The sequence below is a fragment of the Pristis pectinata genome, chromosome 3 (assembly GCF_009764475.1).
Source record: "Pristis pectinata isolate sPriPec2 chromosome 3, sPriPec2.1.pri, whole genome shotgun sequence".
NCBI classification, from domain to species: Eukaryota; Metazoa; Chordata; class Chondrichthyes; order Rhinopristiformes; family Pristidae; genus Pristis; species Pristis pectinata.
The window spans coordinates 2,294,594-2,310,402 of NC_067407.1; the positions used below are offsets into that span (position 1 = coordinate 2,294,594).

Genomic DNA, 15,809 nt, shown 5'->3' on the forward strand with positions numbered 1-15,809 from the left:
CCTTTCAGGAGAACCTTTGAAATGAGCTGCTTGAGGATAAGAACCTCACCTTTGGGTGGTGCTTCCAGTGAACATTCCCTGAGGCCCAGCAAACTGGAGAAAAAGCAAGCAACTGGTGTTAAAGATGGGAAGGTCTCAGACAAGCCTGATTTTACACTTGTCGTCATGACTTGTGCAAGCCTCTGCTCTCTGTTCCACCCACCTAACCCTCCCAGCCCCAGAGCAAGCCTCGGCTCATTCACATGGCTCTCGCCCCGTGTGAAGTTAGTGAATGTCCTTCAATTAATGCTGCTTGTAAATTTAAATCCAGAATTTCAGAGCAGAAATTAGTTTCCTTTGTTGCCTTCTGGTGATGTTTAATGAACGAATTTATCATGGAATTCAAAACACTGCAGATGCTGGAAATCTGAAGTTAACTGAGAAAATGCTGGAAACACTCAGCAGGTCAGGCAGCATCTGTGGAGAGAGGAACAGTTAATGTTTCAGGTTTAATCACAGACTTTGTCACAGACCCAAAACATTGACCGTTTCTCCTCCCACAAATGCTGGCTGACCTGCATTTTCTGTGTTGATTATCCTCGCGGAGAGCCATGTTGTTGTTGTCAAACAATCATAGAGCCACACAGCACAGAAACAGGCCCTTCGGCCCACCATGTCCATGCTGACAATCAAGGACCCATCTACACGACCCCCATTTACCTGCACTTGGTCCATTGCCTTCTCTGCATTGGATTTTGAATTAAAAAATTCTCACAAACACTACATTTCTTAACCTTTCAGCCTTTAACCTTTAACTCTTCCTGTCTAAACCTTTAAACAGGAAAGTTTCCTCAATTAATATGTAGAGGTCCCAAGTAGAGAGAGCGCGATACTGGATCTCCTCTTAGGGAACGAGACAGGTCAGGTGACAGAAGTGAGTGTAGTGGAACACCTTGGATCCAGTGATCATAGTTCCATTCGTTTCAAGATAACTATGGAGAAGGATAGGATTGGTCCTCGGGCTGAGATTCTAAATTGGAGTAAGGCCAAGATAGGCTGTTTTTCGTCAAAGAGATCCTTGGTAAGTGGGAGGCTTTCAAAAGTGAAATATTTAGAGTGCAGAATCTGTATCTTCCTGTTAGAATAAAAGGCAAGGCTAACAAGTTCAGGGAACCTTGGTTATTGAGGGATATTGAGGCCCTGGTAAAGAAAAAGGTGGCACAAATCAGGTATCTGCAGTTAGGATCAAATGAGGTGCTTGAGGAGTATAAGAAATGCAAGAGAACACTTAAGAGAGAAATCAGGAGGACAAAAAGAGGACATGAGGTTGCTCTGACAGACAGGATGAAGGAGAATCCCAAGGGTTCCTATAGCTATATTAAGAGCAAAAGGGTAGCAGGGGACAAAATTGGTCCTCTTGAAGATCAGCGTGGTCATCTATGTATGGAGCAGAAAGAGATGGCAGAGATCTTAAATGAATTTTTTGCATCTGTATTTACTCTGGACTACAGAACTGAGTCAAAAGAGTAGTGAGGTCATGGACCGTATCTGGATTACAGGGGAGGAGCTGCTGGCTGTCTTGAGGCGGATGAAGATGAGGATAAATCCCCAGGGCCTGACAATGTGTCCCCTTGGACCTTGTGGGAGGCTAGTGCAGAAATTGCAGGGGCCCTGGCAAAGGTATTTAAAATATCCTTAGCCGCAGGTGAGGTGCCGGAGGACTGGAGGATAGCTAATGTTGTTCTGTTGTTAAGAAGGCTCTTAAGAATAAGCTGGAAATTATAGGCCAGTGATGCTGACATCAGTTGTGGGTAAATTATTGGGACAGGATATACAAGTATTTGGATAGACAGGGCCTGATTAAGGATAGTCAACGTGGCTTTGTGCATGGCAGGTCATGTCTAACCAATCTAATGGAGTTTTTCGAGGAGGTTACCAGGAAGATTGATCAGGGGAAGATGGTGGATGTTGTCTACACGGACTTTAGCAAGGCCTTTGACAAAGTCCCACATGGGAGGCTGGTCCAGAAGGTTAACTCGCTTGGCATTCAGGATGAAGAAGTCAACTGGATTCAACATTGGCTTAGCAGGAGAGCCAGAGAGTGGTAGTAGATGGTTGTCTCTCTGACTGGAGGCCTGTGTCTAGTGGTGTGCCCCAGGGATCAATGCTGGGTCCGTTGCTGTTTATCATCTATATTAATGATTCAGATGATAATTTTGTAAACTGGGTCAGCAAATTTGCAGATGACACCGAGATTGGGGGTGTAGTGGACAGCGAGGAAGGCTATCAAAGCCTGCAGCATGATCTTAACCAGCTGGGAAAAGGGGCTGAAAAATGGCCGATGGAATTTAATGCAGACACGTGTGAGGTGATGCACTTTGGGAGGACAAACCAGGGTAAGACTCACACAGTGAATGGTAGGGCTCTGAGGTGTGCGGTAGAACAGAGGGACCTGGGAATACAGATCCATAATTCCTTGAAAGTGGCGTCACAGGTTGATAGGGTCATAAAGAGAGCTTTTGGCACTTTGGCCTTCGTAAATCAGGGCATTGAGTACAGGAGTTGGGATGTCATGTTGAAGTTGTACAAGATGTTGGTGAGGCCGAATTTGGAGTATTGTGTGCAGTTCTGGTCACCAACCTACAGGAAAGAGATCAATAAGCTTGAAAGAGTGCAGAGAAAATTTACACGGACGTTGCAGGGACTTGAGGACCTGAGTTATAGGGAAAGGTTGAATAGGTTAGGACTTTATTCCCTGGAGCGCAGGAGAATGAGGGGAGATCTTATAGAGGTATACAAAATTATGAGGGGTATAAACAGGGTGAATGCATGCAGGCTTTTTCCCCCAATGTTGGGTGAGACTAGAACTAGAGGTCATAGGTTTAGGGTGAAAGGTGAAATATTTAAGGGGAACCTGAGGGGGAATTTCCTCACTCAGAGGGTGGTGCAAGTGTGGAAAGAGCTGCCAGCGGAAGTGGTAGATTTGGGTTCAATTGTAACGTTTACCATAGAACCATACAGCACAAAACAGGCCCTTCGGCCCACCCTCACACTACCTAACCCTTTCCTCCTGCATATCCCTCTATCTCACGTTCCTCCATGTGCCTATCCAACAAGCTCTTGAACCTGTCCAATGTATCTGCCTCCACCACCACCCCAGGCAGTGCATTCCATGCACCAACCACTCTCTGGGTGAAAAACCTCCCCCTGACATCTCCCCTGAACCTCCCACCCATAACCTTAAAGCCATGCTCTCTCATCTTGAGCATTGGTGCCCTGGGAAGGAGGCGCTGACTGTCTACTCTATCTATTCCTCTCACTATTTTATATACCTCTATCATGTCTCCTCTCATCCTCCTCCTTTCCAGTGAATAAAGCCCTAGCACCTTAAGCCTCTCCTCATATTCAATACTCTCCAATCCAGGCAGTATCCTAGTAAATCTCCTCTGCACCCTCTCCAACGCCTCCACATCCTTCCTATAATGAGGCGACCAGAACTGAACACAGTACTCTAAGTGTGGTCTAACCAGAGTTTTGTAAAGCTGCATCATCACCTCGCGGCTCTTAAATTCAATCCCGCGATTTATGAAAGCCAACATCCCATTGGCCTTCTTAACTGCTCTTTCCACCTGTGAGGCAACTTTCAATGAACTGTGAATATGAACCCCCAGATCCCTCTGCTCCTCCACACTGCCAAGTACCTTGCCGTTTACCCTGTACTCTGCCCTGGAGTTTGTCCTTCCAAAGTGTACCACCTCACACTTCTCCGGATCGAACTCCATCTGCCACTTGTCAGCCCAGCTCTGCATCCTATCAATATCCCTCTGTAAGCTCCGACAGCCCTCCACACTATCCACAACACCACCGACCTTAGTGTCGTCCGCAAACTTACTAACCCACCCTTCCATCCCCTCATCTAAGTCATCTATAAATATCACAAAAAGTAGAGGTCCCAGAACCGATCCCTGCGGGACACCACTAGTCACTGCCTTCCAATCCGAGGGCACTCCTTCCACCACAACCCTCTGCTTTCTACATGCAAGCCAATTCCTAATCCACACAGCCAAGCTTCCTTGGATCCCTTGGCCTCTGACCTTCTGAAGAAGCCTACCATGAGGAACCTTATCAAACGCCTTACTAAAATCCATGTAAACCACATCCACCGCACTACCCTCATCAATCTTCCTCATCACCTCCTCAAAGAACTCTATCAGGCTTGTGAGGCAAGATCTTCCCTTCACAAAGCCATGCTGGCTGTCCCTAATCAGTCCATGATTCTCTAGGTGTTCATAAATCCTATCCCTTAGAATCCTTTCTAACAGCTTACCCACCACAGACGTGAGACTCACCAGTCTGTAATTCCCTGGCCTATCCCCATTACCTTTTTTGAACAAGGGGATAACATTCGCAACCCTCCAATCCTCCAGCACCATCCCCGTGGAAAACGAGGACTCAAAGATCCTTACCAGCGGTTCAGCGATCTCCTCCCTCGCCTCTCGAAGCAGCCTGGGGAAAATCCCATCAGGCCCCGGAGATTTATCTGACTTAATATTATTTAACAACTTCAACACATCCTCTCTCTTGATATCTACAACCTCGAGAACATTACCCTTACCAGCACTCCCTTCCGCGTCATCAAGACCCCTCTCCTCGGTGAATACCGAAGAGAAGTATTCATTGAAAACTTCTCCCACTTCCGCCGCCTCCAGGCAAATTCTCCCACCTTTGTCCTTAATCGGAACTACCTTTACCCTAGCCATCCTCCTACCCTTCACGTACATGAAAAAGGCCTTGGGATTTTCCTTAACCCTACTAGCCAAAGCCTTTTCATGTCCCCTTCTAGCTCTCCTCAGCCCTTTCTTAAGTTCCTTCCTCGCTACCCTATATTCCTCACGGGCCCTGTCTGAACCTTGCTGCTTATACGTCACGTATGCTACCTTCTTCTCCCTAACTAGTCGTTCCACCTCTCTCGTCACCCACGGTTCCTTCACCCTGCCATTCCTTCTCTGCCTCACCGGGACATATTTATCCCTAACATCCTGCAAGAGATCCCTGAACATCGACCACATCTCCATGGTACATTTCCCTTCAAAAAGGACATCCCACTTTACACTCCCAAGTTCTCTCCTTATAGCCTCGTAGTTCGCCCTTCCCCAATTGAAAAACCTCTTGTCCTCTCTGCACCTGTCCCTGTCCATGACAATTTTAAAGGTTATGGAGCAATGGTCACTGTCCCCCAAATGCTCACCCACCAATAGATCCTTCACCTGTCCCGGTTCATTTCCTAAAACTAGATCTAACATGGCATTCCCTCTAGTCGGCCTGTCAACATACTGCCTCAGGAATCCTTCCTGGACACATTTAACAAATTCCGTCCCATCTAAACCTTTGGCACTAAGCAGGTTCCAGTCTATATTTGGGAAGTTGAAGTCTCCCATTATAACAACCCTGTTATTTTTGCTTCTCTCCAAACACTGCCTGCCAATCTGCTCCTCTATATCTCTACTGCTACCGGGGGGCCTATAGAATACTCCTAGTAGAGTAACTGCTCCCTTCCTGTTCCTTAATTCCACCCATACGGACTCTAGAGATGATCCTTCTACAACATCCATCTTTTCCACAGCCACAACAGTGTCCCTGACCAGTATCGCCACCCCTCCTCCTCTTCTCCCCCCTTCCCTATCCCTCTTAAAACACCGAAAACCAGGAATATTCAATATCCAGTCCTGCCCTGACGTCAGCCACGTCTCAGTAATAGCCACGATGTCATAGTCCCCCATACTTATCCAAGCCCTCAGTTCATCACCCTTATTCCTGACACTTCTTGCATTTAAGTAAACACACTTTAGTCCATCTACCTTACTACTTTTATAGCCTGTATTCTGCTTCTCCTTCCCCAAAGCCTCTCTACCTGTTTGATCTAACTTTTCCCCATCCCCTTCTTCCTCTGACCTACTCCTCCGGTTCCCTTCCCCCTCACAAACTAGTTTCAACCCTCCCGAACCACCCTAGCAAATCTCACCGCAAGGATATTGGCCCCCTTCTGGTTCGGGTGTAACCCGTCCTCTCTGTACAGGTCCCACCTTCCCGAGAAGAGATCCCAGTGATCCAGAAATCTAAAACCCTCCCTCCTGCACCAGCTTCTCAGCCACGCATTTATGTGCCACCTCCTCCTATTCCTGCCTTCACTATCACGTGGCACTGGCAGCAATCCGGAGATTGCTACCCTTGAGGTCCTGTTCCTCAATCTTCTGCCTAGCTCCCTGAACTCGCTCTTCAGGACCTCATCCCCCTTCCTACCTATGTCGTTGGTGCTAACATGGACCACAACTTCTGGCTGCTTTCCCTCCCACTCAAGAATCCTGTGGACCCGATCAGTGACATCCCGGACCCTGGCACCTGGGAGGCAACATACCATCTGGGATTCATGCTCACTGCCACAGAACCTCCTATCTGTCTCCCTGACTATCGAGTCCCCTATCACTACCGCATGTCTCTTTCCCACCCTTCCCTTCTGAGCAGCAGTACCAGTCCCAGTGCCAGAGACCTGGTAACTGCAGCTAGGCCCCTGCAGGTCATCCCCCTCAACAGCTTCCAAGGCAGAAAACCTGTTACTGAGGGGAACAGCCTCCGGGGTTCCCTGCTCTGTCTGCCTGCCTGACTTCTTCTTCCTCTTCCCTCCCCTGACAGTCACCATTCTATCTGCCTCCTGAACCTCAGATGTACCTGCTCTAAGGGGGGTGACTGTCACCTGATGCACCGTGTCTACATAGCTCTCTCCCTCCCTTACGCTGTGCAGTGTTTGTAGCTGTGACTCCAGCTTATCATCTCTGAGCCGAAGTTCATCCAGCCTCAAGCACCTACTGCAGATGTGGCCATCTTGGACCGCAGCAAGGTCCACGAGTTCTTGCATCAAACAGTTGCAGCACACCACCATGTCCTCCATCTGACTACCTTTCTTTTTTCCCTAGTTAGTCCCACCTACAAATCTATAGTAGACAACAGGTAAACCTTTCCTTTACCTACTTACCAGCTACTTACCCTCCTTGCCCCTTCACGCTGAAGCCCCTTGAGCCAAAGCCTAACCACTCTGCTCCCTCTCACTCCGCTGCCCGCTCCGACGCTGCCCGCTCTATAGGCTGTTTCCTTTTTTAAGCTGCCCGCGCCGCGCCTGCGCAGTCCAGCCCCCACTCGACTAGTTAGAAAAAACTTATAAAAGTCTAACCCTTACACTATAAAAACCCTAACAAAAACTAACCCTTACACTTAAAAACCCTAATAAAAGTGATAAAGAGAGAAAACACTTAGCTGCTCCGAAGTCCTCCGAACCGAAGCCCGAGTCCTCCGAAGTTTTTTTTCTCTCCTTTTTAAGCTGCCCATGCCGCGCCTGCGCAGTCCAGTCCCCACTCGTCTAGTTAGAAAAAACTTATAGAGCGGCTTGGATAGGTCCATGGATGGGAGGGGTTTGGAGGGATATGGTCCAGGTGCAGGTAGATGAGACTAGGCAGAAGATGAGGTCAGCATGGACTAGTTGGACTGAAGGGCCTGTTTCTGTGCTGTAGTGCTCTCTGACTCTATCTTATCCCGAAGAGGGCTGGTACTATTAGTGTTTTACTTTAATGCTAAAAGTGATTCTGTTTACATTTTTTTCAATGTAGTTTGCCTGGACTTGTTCAATATGATAGATAGTTTGCAGTGTTATCTTTACATCTTAAGGAAGGAAAAAATAGTGTCACCTCTGAATTTTCTAGTTGTTGACATTGTTCTATACTTAATGTTTCATATTTCCATTTGGCCCATGGAGTCTATGCCAGCTCACATGGCAAACCATTGCTCCCTGTTGGTGTGTCTGTTCCACCACAGCCTCATCTCCCCCATCACCAAATCCTTCTGCTCCCACCCACATGTTCCCCTTAATCCCTCCCCACTGCTCCCCATGCTCTTGTCTAAGACCTTTCCTGTGGGAGTGAGTTTTCATTCTCACTGCTCCCTTTAACGAGGTTTCGCCTGAACTCATTGACTTGTAGTTATGCCGACTTTTTTCTTGAGTCCTCCCCATTGTCATGACATTTCATGGCAGGACTTGTAGATATCAGTTTATTCAAGCTGAATGCAATGTAATTTGCAAATCTGGACTAATCCTGTACTTGAAACCAAGTTTAAGAGAGTATCCTTCCAAACGTTGCTTCAACCACTCAGTCAGGGGAATTAACTCTTATTTATATTGCTCACATTGTTAAAGAAACAAGAAACATTTGTAATAGCTGGATATCCCGCCAACCTTCCCAGTCAAAAACAGTGACCACTTTCCAAATGTATGTCAGTGGAGATAGTGTGTGTTTCTGCAAAAAAAGGAGCGGTGTGGTACCAATGCTAGTAGATCCGCTGTCTCACAACGATCCAGGTTCGATCCTGGCCTCGGGTGCTACCTGTGTGGAGTTTGTATGTTCTCCCTGTGACTACATGAGTCTCCTTTGGGTCCTCAGGTTAATTGCCCCAAGTGTGTGGGCGCGGGGTAGAATCTGATGGGAGTTGATGTGAATGTGGGGAGAATAAAATGGGATCAGTGTAGGATTGGTGTAAGTGGGTGGTTGGTGGTAGGCACAGACTCAGTGGGCCGAAGGGCCTGTTTCCGTGCTGTGTGACTCTGTGACTCTAACCACTCCTTACAGAGCAGTTTCTATTCTAACACTATATTGATAGGTTTTAGTCAAAGGTACATCAGAGGTTTGGGGTTTGTGACCATGGTCCTCCAGTGAGAACAATGCAATGTGCCATGAACTAAGAAATGCAAGATCTAATATCGAATTCCTCTCGCTGTTTCTAGGGAAAAGTTGGAGGAGTTGGACAACCAGGATTCCCTGGTCTTCGGGTACGTATAACTCAGATGCACAACTTTAAGTCAAACTTGTTCTAAAATTAATTTTTGGGATATGGCAATGCCTGCATTTATTTCCCATCCCTAATTGCCCCCTGGAGAAGGTGGGGGTGAGCTGCCTTCTTGAATCTCTGCAGTCCTTCTGGTGAAGGAGCTCCCATTGTGCTGTTGGGGAGGGAGTTCCAGGGTTTAGACCCAGCGACTCTGAAGGAACAGCGATGTATTTCCCAGTCTGATGATGTGTGATGTGGAGGGGAATCTGCAGGTGGTGGTGCTCCCCACCACCCGCTGCCCCGTCCTTGGTGGGAGAGGTGGTGGGTTTGGGAGGTGCTGTTGGAGTAGCTTGGGCGGGTAACTGCAGTGCGTTGTGTAGACAGTGCACACTGCAGCCACCGTGCGCCGGTGGTGGACGGAACAAACGATTAGCCTGGTGGATGTGGTGTCAATCCAGTGAGCTGTTTTATCGAGCTCCTTAAGACTGGTTGGAGCTGGCAAGTGGGGAATGTTCCATCTGACTCTTGACTTGTGCCTCGTAGATGGGGGAAAGGCCTTGGGGTGTTCACTGCGGGATCCCCAGCCTCTGACCTGCTCTGTAGCCACAATGTTGTGTGCAACTGGACGTCAGGCAGACTGTACCATCGATCTGGTGCCACCTGTTCAGTAGCTCTGGGCAAGATGAATTTTTAGCTGGTGTTCTTTCTGTCTGAGTCTAATGGTTTAGGATCAGGTCAGTGTCCTTTGATTGCCGTGGATTAGTTGGCCCATTTGATCAAAGGATTTGGCAGGTTATCAGGGTCATTCAATGATATCAGTAACATTACTTCATCCAGCAACTTGAGGAATCCTGTCAGCCGCTTGAACCAGTTAGACCATGGCTGAGGTGCCTACCGTCCACGTATCCCCACCCAGTGCGATAAGATGGACTCTTGACCTCACAATCTACCTCTTTATGGCCTTGCACCTTATTGTCTGCCTGCACTGCACTTTCTCTGTAGCTGTGACACTTTATTCTGCATTTTGTATTGTTTTCCCTTGTATTCCCTCAATGCACTGTGTAATGAATTGATCTGTATGGACAGTATACAAGACAAGTTTTTTCACTGTACCTCAGTACATGTGACAATAATAAACCAATTTACCAAGTGAACGTTAGCAATGGGAGTTTTGAGTCCGATGGACTCTCAAACTCAGTTACTCCTTGAGTGGGAGAGGAAGAACTTCCAGATGTCCACCACCTTTCATGCAAAGGGGTATCCCACCTGAACAACTTTGTTCTCCTTCTGAGATTCTGCCCCAAGGTTCAGGATGTCTATGCCTGGAGAAATAGTTTCTCTCCGCCCACCCCGAGTCGGATGGAAAGTGCTGGATCTGCTGCCTCGTGGCTCCAGAGGTCCGCGTTTGATCCCGACCTCCGGTGCTGTCTGTGTGGAGTTTGCACATTCTCCCTGTGACCATGTAGGTTTCCCCCGGGCGCTCCGGTTTCCTCCCACGTCCCAAAGACGTGCGGGTCCGTGGGTTAATTGGCTGCTGTAAGTTGCCCCCAGTGTGTAGGTGAGGGGTAGAATCTGGGGGCAGTTGATGGGAATGTGGGGAGAATAAAATGGGATCAGTGTAGGGTTGGTGTCAATGAGTGGGTGATGGTCTGCATGGACTCGGTGGGCCAAAGGGCCTGTTTCTGTGCTGTATGACTCTGTGACTAAATACGAAAATCTTTTACATGCTGGCTGTTAGGTAGATGGGCTATTGTAAGTTGTCCCTTGTGTTGATGGGTGGTGGGAGATTCAAGGGGGATTCGCTGGGCATGTGAAGGAGCATGGGGGGGGGGAGTGGGATTGATGGGAATGTTCTGAGAGACAGCATAGACTGGATGGGCTGAATGGCCTTATGTGTTTGAATTTAAATTGGTTTATTATTGTCACATGTACTGAAGTACAGTGGAAAACTTTATTCTGCATGTCATCCATACAGATCATTTCATTACAACAGTGCACTGAGGTAGTACAAGGAAAACAATAACAGAATGCAGAATAAAGTGTTACAGCTATGGAGAAAGTGCAGTGCAGACAGGCAATAAAGTGCAAGGTCATAACGAGGTAGATTTTGAGGTCAAGAGTCCATCTTACCGCACTAGGGGACTGTTCAATAGTCTTATAACAGCAGGATAGAAGCTGTCCTTGAGCCTGGTGGTACGTGCTTTCAGGCTTTTGTATCTTCTGCCTGATGGGAGAGGGGAGAAGAGAGAATGTCTGGGGTGGGAGGGGTCTTTGATTATTTTGGCTGTTTTACCGAGGCAGCGGGAAGTGTAGACAGAATCCACGGAGGGGAGGCTGGTGTCCGTGATGCGCTGGGCTGCATCCACAACTCTGCAGTTTCTTATGGTCCCAGGAAGAGCAGTTTCTGTACCAAGCCATGATGCATCCGGATAGGATGCTTTCTGTGGTGGTGGTGATTCTTTTTGTGGATGTTGTCATGGTATGACTTTTGATGTCACAAGAAAATAGGAGCAGGAGGAGGAGGAGGCCTCTCAGCCCCTCAGTCCTCTCCCACCATTCACTGTGACCACGGCTGATCTGCCCCAGGCCTCATCTCCTCTTCTGTGCCAGTTCCCCATCGCCCTCAGTCCCCTGATCTTTCAAACATTTACCTCCCTCCTCTTTAAACCCCCCAGTGATCCAGTCTCCACACCCTCTGGGGCAGAGAATCCCACAGATTCCCCTCCCTCTGTGAGAAGAACACCTCAGTTTTAAATGACTGTTCCCTCATCTTGAAGCTTTGTCCACTTGTTCGAGACTCTCGCACTGGCGGAAGCATCTCAGCATCTACTCAGTGAAGCCCCCTCAGGATCTTGGGGACAGATGAAGGGTCTCGACCCAAAACATCGACTGTCCATTTCCCTCCACGGATGCTGCCTGACCCACTGAGTTCCTCCAGCACGTTGTGTTGCTCCTTGGGACTGAATAAGGTCACCCCTCATTCGGAATACAGACCCAGCCTGTTTAGCCTCTCTTGGTGGGACAATCCTCCCAGCCAAGGAACGAGCATGATGAACACTAGAGTCACAGAGTCACATTTGAGCACGCTGTAGTTATCGTCACCCTATTCATGCAGCTTTGAGCCTCAGCGACCATTGAATAAAAACTTCCTGCCCGTGTATCACTTTACGCAACTGCAGTTTCCAATTATGGCTCTAAAGTTTATGAACATTTTAAAATGGATTTGTCAAAATTGGCTTGTAAATCTTTGGCCCCCAGTCAATCATGGGTCCTCTCCAGATCTAACATTCTCGCAGCTGTTCTGGAGACAAGCTCAGCACTGTGTGTTACTGCCGGGAATCTTGCCAGCAACCATATAGCTTGCAAAGTACCGCTGTTAAGGCAAGGACTTCAAACACAGATGCTTGAGAAGTGGTTTTGAATTGTTGAATGATCTCGCACAGAAGGAGGCTGTTTGTCTCATTGTGTTGTCACCCTGGTGATCCATCAGGAGACGCACTTCATTCCTTTGATGAATTCCCTGATGGGCACTGGCTGTCGATATAGATGGGATGATACTTGGAGCTGCCCGTTCCTGTTTCTTGCACCGATAGCCATTCTTTTAAGCAAAATAACCGAGGATTCGCATCTCTGCAGAATTGGCAGAGTTGACACCTCTTGGGAAAGAGCAACATTGCTTTTTCAGGACTGTAAGAGCAGTTTTCAGGGAAAACCTGCCAGCATCGGTTTCTGAGAATTCAGGCAGGATGAAGGGCTGGGTCACTGCAGGATGGAAACTGAGTCACACAGCACAGGAACAGGCCCTTCGGCCCACCCTGTCCGTGCCGACCATCACCCACCCATTTACACCAACCCTACACTGATCCCATTTCATTCTCCCCACATTCCCATCAACTCCCCCCAGATTCTACCCCCCACCCACACACTGGGGGCAATTTACAGCGGCCAATTAACCCACCAACCCACATGAATTTGGGATGTGGGAGGAAACTGGAGCACCCGGGGGAAACCCACACGGTCACAGGGAGAACGTGCAAACTCCACACAGACAGCGACAGAGGTCGGGATCGAACCCGGGTCTCTGGAGCTGTGAGGCAGCGGCTCTACCCACTGAGCCACTGAGCCGTGCTGATAATCAATGTAAGAACTGAAGAAATCTTACTTGTTCAGTTCTTCTCCCTCAGCACCATGAACCAAGAGTCAGTCCGGGGGGCAGGTCTTCATGCTCTACAAGTGCATCATTCTCTCCAAAACTCACCAAGCAAGGTTGGTTCAATCAGAACAGACAAGCCATGCTTTCAGTATAGGGAGACCTGAACAAGTTCTCAGGAAGTTATATTGCAGCTTTACAAAACTCAGGTTAGGCCACGTCTGGAGTATTGCATTCATTACAGGAAGGATGTGGACACTTTGGAGAGGGTGCAGAAGAGGTTCACCAGGACGCTGTCTGGATTAGAGGGTATGAGCTATAAGGAGAGGTTGGACAAACTTGGGCTGTTTTCTCTGGAGCAGCGGAGGCTGAGGGGAGACCTGATAATTTATATGAGGGGCAGGCACGGTAGCATAGTGGTTAGCATAATGCTTAGCATAATGCTTTACAGTGCCAGCGACCCGGATTCAAATCCGGCCACTGTCTGTAAGGAGTTTGTACGTTCTCCCCTTGTCTGCGTGGGTTTCCTCTGGGTGCTCCGGTTTCCTCCCACATTCCAAAGACGTACAGGTTAGGAAGTTATGGGCATGCTATGTTGGCGCCGGAAGCATGGCGACACTTGCGGGCTGCCCCCCAAAAATCACTACGCAAAAGATGTATTTCACTGTGTGTTTCAATGTACATGTGACTAATAAAGATCTTATCTTATCTTATCTTATTAGATAGGGTAGACATCCAGTATCTTTTTCCCAGGGTTGAAACGTCCAGTACTGGAGGGCATGCATTTAGGTGAGAGGGGATAAATTGAAAGGAGATGTACAGGTAGGATTTTTACACAGGGAGTGGTGGGTGCCTGGAATGTGCTGCCAGGGGTGGTGGTGGAGGCAGGTACGATAGAGGCGTTCAAGAGTCTCTTAGATAGGCACATGAATGTGCAGAGAATGGAGGGGTATGGACATTGTGTAGGCAGAAGGGACTACTTTAGTAAGCATTTAATTACTAGTTTAATTAGTTCAGCACAACATGGTGGGCCAAAGGGCCTGTTCCTGTGCTGTACTGTTCTATGTCCTATGTTCTCAGTAACCATACTGCATTTCTCTTCCCATGCAGGGTGATGTGGGTCCTCAAGGGTTAACTGGCCTCCCAGGAATTCCAGGACCTCAGGTACAGTTTCTAAGCCATGATTATGATCTTTGATGAATTATTTTTCTGACTTGCGGCCAATGTCCTTCAGACATTGCAATACCTTTCACTCTCTGTTCCAATTCTCATTGCAGGGTCTGGTGGGAACCGTTGGCCAACCTGGACTGAAAGGTGATAAGGTGATCTAAATATTTCTATCTTTGGATATTTTAATCTGTAAGGAAACAGTTGATCTCTTCTAAGGATCTGCATTGTCCTGAACAGTGATAATCTTATAACGATCACAGAAGGAGACCATTTGTCCCATCGGGTCCATTCTATCTCCCAGGCGAGCAACCCCAGCATTTATTCCTTATTTCCCTGTATCTCTACAACTTACTCTCTCTCACACACTTGCCCATCAACTCTCCATTGCCTTATTTTGCCATGAAGCTACACTACAGGACAACTTTACACTGGCTAATTAACCACCGACCCGCAGGTCTTTGAGATGTGGGAGGAAACCGGAGCACCCAGGGGACACCCACGAGGTCATAGGGAGAACGTGCAAACTCCACACAGACAGTGCTGAAGGTCGGGATCGAACCTGGGTATCTGAAATTGTGAGGCAGCGACTCTACCCACTGTGCCACTGTGCTGACCTAAGTGGCTGTAGTGTATCAGGGTTCTCATAACTTGAGTTGACCCCATTCTAAAGGCAAGAGCTCAGTGAGACGGATATGGACATTGTGCAGACAGAAGGGATTCAGTGTCATTAGCTTAATTAGTTCGCCACAACGTGGTGGGCCGAAGGGCCTGTTCCTGTGCTGTACTGTTCTATGCTCCATGTTCTAATCAGAGGTTGAAGGGAAGAGACTTGGGAAGGGTAGACTGGAGTGGACAAGCCCTCATGTTCAGTGATGAGTTCAGACTGTTTCTTTGATGTCAGAACAGGAACTTTACCACTCAATGTGTTTCGGTGATCAAATCAAATTACCAGAAGCCTTTCTCAGGTACACTGCTGTGGAGTGTGGCTGGAACAGCACGTTTCAGATATGTGTGTTCTCAGACTAGGAAGTGCATGATGGAATATTGAATTCAATGTTGAATCGGGTTCGATAGTGAACAGAGAGAGGGAAAGAAAGGTTAGATAGAGAGCAAGAAAAAGGACTGAGGAAAAAAGTCAAAAACATTAATTTACTGTTTTAAAACTTTAGCAGATTTAAAGAAGGAATGAGATTCCACACCTGTAAAAAATTAATTTTGAGTGCAGACAGGATGTTTGGGAGTAATTAAGATTTAGAGCACTATTGAAAGGGTTCTTAGTCTGGAATGGATAACCCCTAATGTTCAGTGATGAGTGTGTAGCTGTGCTGTCAGTACAGGAACTTTGCCATTTGATCTACCAGTGGCCAAATTGGATTACTGGAAGCCACCCTTGGGTACTTTACGGATGTGCCGTGTAACTGGGATGGTGCCTTCTGGATTTTTGGGTCTTTCCGCACTCAGCCGAGGATTTTGTCCAACTTGCACTTGTGCAGCAGCAGGCACTGAGCGTCTCGCTCTCACCCCCATCGCAGAGAGAGTGCCAACATCTTCTGCAGTGTATAAAAATGACAGGAGACGGAAGAAGCCTCATGTGGAACGAGTTTTTACTAAATGAGTTCAGTGGTTATAACATGACAAA

The 15,809-nt window shown here is 47.8% G+C and overlaps 1 protein-coding gene across 4 annotated transcripts in view; it reads left to right on the forward strand.

Moving 5' to 3' along the window:
* The window catches only part of LOC127568859 (collagen alpha-1(XXIV) chain), a 274,610-nt gene that overhangs the window by 108,156 nt on the left and 150,645 nt on the right, over positions 1–15,809 (forward strand). For all 4 annotated transcript variants that reach the window (XR_007956090.1, XM_052013085.1, XM_052013087.1 and 1 more), the window contains 3 exons: positions 8,807–8,851; positions 14,111–14,164; positions 14,278–14,322. Coding sequence is in view for 3 of the 4 variants with exons in the window: in XM_052013085.1 (XP_051869045.1) it covers positions 8,807–8,851; positions 14,111–14,164; positions 14,278–14,322 (144 nt within the window). In the remaining variant the exon portion in view is untranslated. The remainder of the gene's footprint in view (positions 1–8,806; positions 8,852–14,110; positions 14,165–14,277; positions 14,323–15,809) is intronic.